Raw genomic sequence first — 10000 nt, 5'->3', positions numbered from 1 at the left:
CCCGCTGTGTGACCCCAGCGATGACCCCAGGCCGGGATTACGGGGGGGGATTAAAGCCCATATTACTCCTACCGAGATGAGGGGGGGGGGAGGAGTGAGAGAAGGGGAGGAGAGGGGGTGGGGGAGGGGGAGGGGGAGGTGGAGAAGGAGGGGGAGGGGGAGGAGGAGGAGGAGGAGGAGGAGGAGGAGGTAGAGGGAGAGGAAGAGAATGAGGAAGAGGGAGAGGAGAAGGAGGAGGAGAAAGAGGAGGAAGATGGAGAGGGAGAAGAGGAGGTGGAGGAGGAGGAGAAAGAGGAGAAGGAGGAGGAGAAGGAGGAGGAGGGGGAGGAAGGGGGAAAGAGGAGGAGGAAGGGGAGGAGGGGGGAGGAAGGGAGGGGGGAGGGGGGGAAGGGGAAGGAGGAGGAGGAGGAGGAGGAGAGGAGGGGGAGGAGGGGGAAAGGAGGAGGAGGGGGAGGAAGGAGGAGGGGAGGAGGGGGAGGGGGAGGAGGAGGAAGAAAAAAAAAAGAAAAAAAAAAAAAAAAAAGAAAAAAAAGAAAAAAAGCAGAGGAGGAGAAAAAACAAGAAGAGAAAGAATAAAAAAAGAAGAAAAGGAGAAAAAAATTACGAAACGAAAAAGAAAAAAAGAAAAAAGAAAAAAGAAAAAAGAAGGAAAAGAAAAAAGAAAAAAAGTGAAAATGAAAAGGAAGGAGGAGAAAGGAGAATCAAATGGGGAGGGGGGGGGGGGGGGGCAGAAGGATCAGAAGCTGGGTCGAAAACGAAGCTTTGGAGAGAAGCGGGACGAGGCTTCTGGCGAATGGGACCCCCTCCCCCCGTACACTACCCTCCTATAACGGGGGAAAAGGGGGGGGGGGGGGGGAAAGGGGGGGGGGGGGGGGGGGGGGGAGGGGGGGGAAAAGAGGGGGGGAGGAGGAGGAGGAGGGGCAGGAGGAGGGGGAGGAGGGGGGAGGAGGAGGAAGGGGGGGGGGGGGGAAGGAGGAGGAGGAGGGGGGGGGGGGGGAAAGGGGGGGGGAGGGGGGAGGAGGAGGGGAAAAAAGGAGGGGAAGGGAAAAAAAAAGGGGGGGGGAAAAAAAAAGGAAAGGGGGGAAAAAAAAAGGGGGAAAAGGAGGGGGAAAAGGGGGGGGGGGGGAAAGGGGGAAAAGAAGGGAAAAAGGAGGGAAAAAAAAAAAAAAAAAAAAAAAGAAAGAAAAAAAAAAAAAAAGGAAAGGGGGGGAAAAAAGAAAAAGGGGGGGGGGGGGAAAAAGGGAAAAAAAGGGGGGGGGGGAAAGGGGGGGGGCAGGAGGGGGGGAGAAAGGAGGGGAAAAAAGGGGGAAAAAAAAAAAAAAGGGGGGGGGAGAGAAAACAAGCAAAAGGGAAAAAAAAAAAAAAAGAGGAGGAAAGGGGGGGGTTAGGGAGGGGGGGGGGGGGGGGGGGGAAAAAAGGGAAGGGAAGGGGGGGTAGGAAAAAAACTAGGGGAAAGGGGGGGGGGAAAGGGGGGTGGGGAAAAAGGGGGAAAAAAAAGGCCCCCCGGGGGGGGAAAGGGGCCCCCGGGGGGGAAAAACCCTTTTCCCCCGGGAAAAAAAACCAGGGGGGGAGAGGGGTAGGGGAAACCCCTTTAAAAGGGAACAGAAAACTGGGGGGAAAAACTAAAAGGGGGAAAAAAAGGGGGTTTTGGGGAAAAAAAACCGGAAGGGGGAAGGGGGGGAAGAAAGGGGTTTAAGGGAAAAACCAGGGGGGGGGGGGTTTGGAAAAAAAAAAAAAAAGGGGGGGGAAAGGGGGGGAAAAAAAAAGAACAAAGGGGGGGTAAAAAAAGGGGTGGGGGGGAAAGGGGGGGGGAAAAAAATTTGGGGGGGAAAGGGGGGAGGGGAAAGGGGGGGGGAAGGGGGGAAAAAAAAAAAAGGAAAGGGGGTAAAAAAACTAAAGAGAGGAGGGGGGGGCGGGGGGGGACGGAGGCGGCGAGAGGAGGCGCAGAGGAGGCGGCGAGAGGTGCTGCCAGATCGAAATGGGTCTAAAGCGTGGGGGTTGGGGGTGGGGGTGGGGTGGGGGGTCAGCTTTGAGACGAAACCGCAAGCGCGATGGTCCTTCCTCCGAGCGGCAACAACGAGCGCTATGACGACCCCGGGGATCATATGGGGTAGGGGGGTAGGGGGAGGGGGGTGACGGACCTTAAGGCCAACAGAGGAAAAGGCAAGTTCAGGATAAAACACAGGTACACATAAGAAAAATCAAATCTCTAAACATACAGATAGATCTCACGTTTGATGATAGACTGTTGTATATTACGTTATTCATTGTGCGAACAGCAAAACACACAAACGGACACGCACACGCACACGCACACGCACACGCACACGCACACGCACACGCACACATACATATATACACCCCCCCAAAAAAAAAAAAAAAAACTCATGTTTGATAGCAGACTGTTTTATATATCAGGTTATTTATTATTTATGCCAACAGTTTAAAATAACGACATTCATAATGAAAACTCTCCGAAAATAACTAATAATTATAAAAAATATTTTCCTTGTAAATCGCACTGGGAAAATCTTTACTTTATCCGGAAAATGCAGTTTAATGTAGGCCGTACATAGAATAACGCTTTTTAAGTAAATGTACAAAATTCACAGGGAATTTTGGGTAACTAGTATTAAATTTTCATGAATCATATAACAATCACAGCAAATTTGGGAATTCAGTTTTATTTACAATTAATCACATTTTATAGTATTCTTCCCTAAGCCATTGCAGTAACACACAAAGCCATTATATGTTGCTAATAGTAGAACAAAATTAGTCATTGTCTATCTATCGCTCTATCTATCTGCGTAGACTGTATTTAGCTCCTGCTACGTCATGTTCTCACAAATACCTCCATTTTCATTCATATTTCACAATTCCAGAGGGCATCCAAAAATAAAACAAAACAAACAAAAAATAGAAAGAAAAAAAAGAAAAAAATACACCAATCACCAACCAGACAAAAAAACACATCAATACCAGACAAACCTTAGAAATAAAAGTAAATAAGAGAGAAAAAAAATCAAAAGTAAATAAAAGAGAAAAAAAGGCGCCAACAGTTCGAATCACAGTCCAGAAGCGCTCATGCACGCCTCCCCCCCCCCACTCCCCGGCCGCACTTTCCAGCCATTAAAGGCCGAGGAATCCGCAGCAGCGCCATGACAGCCCCTTCCTTATGCCAGGCGACCGGCTGAACAGCATGACCGCATGACCTCTCCGTAATAAGGATGGATCCGAGAAACCGGGCTGATGCTGCTCACTCCGGAGGCCGATGCTGATTTTGTTTTGACTTCGCTGACGGTGCTGGAGTTGGTGACTCTGCTCGATTCTGCTGATTTTGTTAATTGTGGTCATTCTGACTCTGCTAACTTTGATTTATTATGCCGACTCTGGTTTGATTTTTATTCTGGCATCAGTACCAGGTAAGAGTCAGCATAAGAGGCACGTTAAGAGTCACGGGGTTAGCTTTTTGAATTTAAGTTCCGATTCTTCGTGTATCTCTCAAATGGTGTATTTTTAAATCCCTTTTTCGATTTTTCTACTTTCATTTCTTTCTTCTTCTTCTATTCTTGCCTTTCACTCTTCGCCGCAAAAAATATACATCAAAAAAAGGTTTATTCAAGTGGAATTTATCAAATAAATTATCAAATTAAACAAAGAATCCAGAAAACCAAAAGGGAAAGAAAGAAATAGAGGAAGAACAGAAGAGGAGCAGTAACAGAAGAAACGACTGAATAAAAAAGAAAGACAGAGAAACGGAGAACACGAAAGAAAAAAGAGAAGACCAAAGATGACGAAAGATAAAAAGAAGAACGAGCGCTGAGTCTGCTAACTCGAAGGCAAATCGCGCCATAAGATTCCATTAGCAGCACACTCGGCGGCAACACAATGCTCGGCGGCGCAGCGAAACACATAAAGCACGGGATTAGCGCCCCCGTGGCCCGGCGCGTGGTGAGCTCGAGAGAAGCTCGGACGCCCACCAAGAGAGGGCGGGTGAACTCTTCATGTTAAATGCATTAACGGATTAGCGGCAGAAACAGGTGATTCCCCGCCACCTCATTCTGCATGACGGGGAAGGGGCCACGCATTTAGCTAAGCGTACAAGCACTGTGCAAATACGCATGCATGCACACATGCAAGCATAAAAAACTGGCACCGACCTGCACACCCGACTCACTCACACACGACCACACACTTACCCTAACTCACACACTCACATACTCACACTCACACACTGCACACTAAACCACATGCACCCACACACACACACACACACATCTCTCCTCCTCTCTCTCTCCTTCTCTCCTCTCTCCATCTCTACTCCTCATCCTCTCTATCTCTCCTCCCTCTCTCCCTATCTCTCTCCTCTCTCTCTCCTCTCCTTCTCTCCCTTCCCTTCTCTCTTCTCTCCCTCTCTCCTTCTCTCCCTCTCTCTCTCTCCCCCTCCCTCCTTCTCTCCTCTCTCCTCTCTCCCTCCCTCCCTCCCTCTCCCTCCCTCCCTCCCTCCCTCCCTCCCTCTCCCTCCTGCTCCGCCATTTCAATTTCCATGACCGACGGCATCACCATTTGCGTCGCCATCACCAGCACCAAAAATCAACACCGCCTTCACCGCCGTCTCCTCTCCCGGCGGCTCGACCAATTACTGACTATTTATCTCCAGCCGATCTTATCTCGATCTCGTTGCTGCCCCTCGCTCCTTCATTTGATAGTTCTGCTAATTGTTTGGGGTTCATCCTGCCTCCTCTTTCTTCTTCTCCTTTTTCTTCTACTTTCCTCCTATTTTCCTACTTTGTCTCCCTCTTCCATCGTCTGCCTCCTTGTTTTGCTTCCTGTACCTTTCTCGACTTCAAAATCCATTCCACTTCTGTTGTCATCACCTCCTCTTCCCTCTTTTCCACCTTCAGCTTCACCTCCACCTCCTCCTCTCCCATCTCTTTCCTCTCTCGTACTCCTTCCTTCCTACCTCCTATACTCCTCCACTTCCACCAGCATCTTCACCAACACCTCCCTCACCTCCTGTTTCTCATTCCCTTCTCCTCCACCTCTTTCTTTTCGGCCCCCATTCCGTCTTCCTCTCCTCCTCTTCTCTCCTTTTCTTCTCATTTTCCCTCCTGATCCTTCCCAGCATCCTCTTTTCCCCTCCGCCTCCTCTCCCTTCTCCCCCCTTCCTCCTTTCCCCTCCTTCTCCTCCCCCTCCTCTCTCTTCCTCCTTTCCCCTCTCTCCTTCCTCTTTCCCCTTCTCCTCCTCCTCCTTTCCCCTCCTCCTTCTTTTCCCTTCTCCTAATTCCTCATTTCCCCTCCTCTCCTCTCCTCTCCCTTCCCTCCTTTCTCCCTTCCCTCTCCTTCCTCCTTCCCCTCCCCCTCCTCCTTTCCCCTCCCCCCCTCCTCCTTTCCCCTCCCCCCCTCCTCCTTTCCCCTCCCCCCTCCTCTTTCCCCTCCCCCGTGCCTCCGACCCCCTCCCATCGCCATCACCGCACACACACTTCCCGGCCAAAAGCATTCACACATGACTACCTCCTGCTTGTCATGTGCTGTAACCTTGTTCCTTTCCTCGCTTCTCTTTCTATATTTTATCATTTTATTTACCTTGTTCTAAACCTTTCTTTTCTTATCTATCCTTTTATCTCTGGATTTTTATGTGCATATATTTGTCTCTATATTTTTGTTTGTGTCTTTCGTTCCCAGTGCTTTGAGTGGCCATTGTGTTCATTTGCTTCTCTTTCAAAAATACATTTCCGTCGGTCCATCAATTTTCATTATCATTTACCTATTCATTCTACTGCTCACATTTACCCATGTCTTTGAAATTTGTCGTTAGTGTTTGTCTCTTCTTTCTTGTCTTTTTTTCTTTCTCGCTTTCTTTACGATCAATATTTCACGTAAGCCTGTTTTTGATTTCGAATAATTTTCTGTTTCTTTATACATTTCATGTTTCCTTTCTTTAAAGTGCCGACGCTGCATGAGGAATGGGGATATTATATATATATATATATATATATATATATATATATATATATATATAATATATATATATATATATATATATATATATATATATATATACATATTATATATATTATATTATATATAATATATATATAATATATAATATAATATACATATATATATATACTACAACACTAAACATAACAACACATACACACACCAACAATAACATCATATAACAAAATACACACACATACAAACATACATATCACACACACACAACACATATATCACAAAACACATTACAACAAACATACACACACACATACAACACAATACAACATCAAATCAAACACAACATCAACAAAACACAAATACAATAATACACTACACTACAACACAAAACACATAACACAATAAAATAATATCATAAATACAAAAATAAAACACAAAATAAATAACACTAAATACACAAAAACATAAAACATATAAAACAATAATATATATATATATATATATATATATATATATATATATATATATATAATTTTTATTTATTTATTAATTTCTCGTCTCTTGTGTTCTATCACATTTAGATAAATAAAACATAAACACTAGGGAATAAGTAAACCAATGAATCAGCTCGATGGGGCAAGAGCGACTAACAGTAAAACATAATTTATTGTGACTTAACAGCACGAGATGGACCGTTCACAAAATCACGTAAAATCACACCACGACACAGATAAACACAGCAAAATCACACTGTCAACTTAAACCAGAACATAAAGAAGCGCAGTATAACACACAGAGAGCCACGCAGAATCACTAAACAAGAGAAACAAAGCCAAACCTCAACACGGCACAGCAAAATCACATGCATTCAAACGGCAGCACAGAGAAACAACAGCAAAATCACATCGCAGCACAAAGAGCAACAGAAAAATCACATAATCCCACATTACCATTACTCTACGTCAGGGCACGATTCGGGATCCGACCCTCTCTTCGGCTCTCAATGACCGAGCAACCTTACCCACTCGACCACGCAGCGCAAGGGCATCGTTGCAACCACGCTTGTCGACGTTTGAATAGCTATGACAACCTACACTTTACTCTCTGCAGGGGAGGTCCTTTCAATAGAGGAGACGGGGGGAAGGGAAGAGGATGGGAGGGAAGGGAGGGAGGAGAGAGAAGGGGGGAGAGGACGAGAGAAGAGGGAAGAAAGGAAGGGAGGAAAGGAAGGGAAGGCAGGGAAGAAGGAAAGGAAGGTAAGGAAGGAAGGAGGGGGAAGGAAGGAAAGGGAGGGGATAGCAGCGAGGGAAGAGATGGATGGGGGGGAAGGGAGAAGAGTGGAGGGAGGAAGGAAGGAACGAGAGAGAAGGGAAGAGAGCAGAAAAGGGAAGAGAGGGAAGAGAACAGAAAAGGGAAGAGAGGGATGAGAGAAAAGGGGAAGGAGGGGAGAAGTGGGAAGAAGTACGGGAAGGGAAGAGAAGGAGGGGAGAGAGGAAGGGAGGAAAAGGATGGCGGAGAAGACATAGGACGAACTGCATGGAGAGAATGTAGGCGGATGCAGGAGGAGAGGGAAGAAAATGGGAAGGAGGGAAGGGGAAAGAGAGGAGGAAGGCGAAGAAGAAGAGGGGGAGAGGGAAGGCAAAGAGGGAAGGCAAAGACGGAAGGTATGTAGGAGGAAAGACAGTAGAAGCATAGGAGAGAAGGAAAGTGTAGGTTTATAGTGAGAGAAGAGGCAGGAAGAAATTGAACAAGTAAACGGAGAAAAGAAAAGAGGGAGGGAATAAGAAAATAAAGACGGTAAGTGAAAAAACAGAAGAGATGGGAAAATTACATAATGCAGATACTGCGGGTAGAGGGAAAATATGGATAATGAGGGACACACGAAAGGGGAGACAACAAAATGAAGAAAAAAAAAGAAGAGAGAGAGAGAGAGAGAGAGAGAGAGAGAGAGAGAGAGAGAGAGAGAGAGAGAGAGAGAGTAGAGAGAGAGAAAAGAGGAGGAAGAGAGAGAGAGAGATGTGAGGGGGATCACAGAAAGGGCAGCAAATATTTGAACAGGAAAGGGATGAAGAGAATAGAGGGAAGGAAGAAGAAAATAAGACGATAGTGAAGAAAAGAAGAGAGGGAAAGAACGAAGAGAGAACGGGAGAGGGAGAGAGAAGGATAGAGAGGAGAACGAGAAAGAGGGGAGACAAAGATGAAGAGAGAGAGAAGAAGGGGAAGGAGGAGGGAGGGGGAGGAGGAGGAGGGAGAGAGGGAGAGGGAGGAGAGGAGAGAGAGAGAGAGAGAGAGAGAGAGAGAGAAGAAACAAAGAGAGAGAGGAGAGAGAGAGAGAGAGAGAGAGAGAGAGATGCGAGGAGGATAAGAAAGAGGAGATAGTCAGAGAACTATGAGGGAGGATGAGGAATGCAAGAGGATGAAGAGAATAGATGGGAAAAGAAGAGAGAAAATATATAAATATAGTAATATATATATATATATAGATAGATAGATAGATATATAATATAGAGTAGAGAGAGAGAGAGAGAGGAGAGAGAGAGAGAGAGAGAGAGAGAGAGAAAGGGTAGTGATACAAAATCTAAATGTGATAGAACACAAAGAGGCGAGAAATGAATAAATAAAAAATTAATTAATACAGGAGCCTTCTAGAACTCTTAGAAGCCGCGAGACCAAATTCTAAAACGTTATCCGTGAGAAAAGTGGAACGAGAAAGGAAAAGGTGAAGATATCTGAAAATAAAACAAAAATAGATGGGGTGGACGGGAGGAGAAGGGACAATAGGGGGAGGGGGTGGTGGGGAGGTGAGGGGAGGGGAGGGAGGGGAGGGCACAAGGCGAGGGAGATACACGGCAGGATGGGTCAGGAAGGGAGGGGGGGGGGTGACAAGACCCCAAGCACCGCCCCCCCCCTGGACGCCTGCTGGGACGACCACCGCCACCAACAAACCCGGGAGTGCAACTAACGAGCTACGTGACGGAAATATACAGCCGCATTTAACGTAAAACCATTCTTCTCGGGGCTCTTCATCATCCTCCAGCTGACACGTAAACACAGACGCACGCAGACGCAAACACAAAAGCATCTAAAAGCACGCACGCAAGCATTCACACACACACATACGCACACACGCACGCACGCACAGACAGACAGACAGACAGACAGACAGACAGACAGACAGACAGACAGACAGACAGACAGACAGACAGACAGACAACACACAACACACACACACACACACACACCACACACACACACACGACCCGGAAGCTCGGACATCCCATTCTGTGCATGGCTCGTAAGCCAGCCTCCATAAGGTCTTAAACTCTCCCCATTAACTATTTACCCTTAACACTCCCCATTTCTTCTTAAACCCTCCACACCTTATTTCTCTTACCTCTTTACTTCTTCCCCTTTTCCCCTTAACCCTCAACTCTATCCTCATTTCAATCTAATCCTTAAACCCTTCCCCATTTCTCCTGAACTCTTAACCCATCCCCATTTGCTATTTCCCCTTAAGACCTTCCCCACTCCCCATTAATCATTGAATCGCACCCATTTCTTATTAACCCTTCCTTACCACATTCCCCATTTCTTATTTTCCCTTATTCCCTTCCCCACTCCCTATTAACCCCCTGAACCCCTTCCCATTTCCCCTTAACTCGTGATCCCCATTTCCCCTCAACCATTTCCCTCTTCCTATTCCGTCTCAACACTTATTACACACTTACCATGAAGCAGTCGGAACTCTGGCGACATTTGGCGTCCCGGTCCTCTCTCGGTGCCGTGAACTGTGAACAAAAGGAAAGAACAGTTAATAACACGTCGGAACATAGTCATCAACGACACTTTATTTCTAATGAACAATTTCTGAGTTAATGAACACTTTTTTTTTCAAAGAGGCAGGCAGGCCAAGAATGAAATCACCTCTGATCTCGTCCCCAAGCTTGCTGGTTTCAGACCTCCGAGATGCGAGTGTAACGAAAAAATGGATAAATAAAAAATATAAAAATAAAGAAAAGACAATGAAAACAACAGA

At 46.4% G+C, this 10000-nt stretch overlaps 1 protein-coding gene across 1 annotated transcript in view; it reads right to left on the bottom strand.

The window, feature by feature from the left end:
• Positions 1–10000, bottom strand: part of LOC119576667 — a 21472-nt gene that overhangs the window by 11432 nt on the left and 40 nt on the right. The window contains exon 2 of the mRNA XM_037924314.1: positions 9693–9752. Coding sequence (XP_037780242.1) covers positions 9693–9752 — 60 coding nt within the window. The remainder of the gene's footprint in view (positions 1–9692; positions 9753–10000) is intronic.

This window comes from Penaeus monodon, chromosome 9 (genome assembly GCF_015228065.2).
Source record: "Penaeus monodon isolate SGIC_2016 chromosome 9, NSTDA_Pmon_1, whole genome shotgun sequence".
NCBI classification, from domain to species: Eukaryota; Metazoa; Arthropoda; class Malacostraca; order Decapoda; family Penaeidae; genus Penaeus; species Penaeus monodon.
The sequence above is the reverse complement of the archived record's forward strand: the minus strand, read 5'-3'. Positions and strand labels throughout refer to the sequence as shown.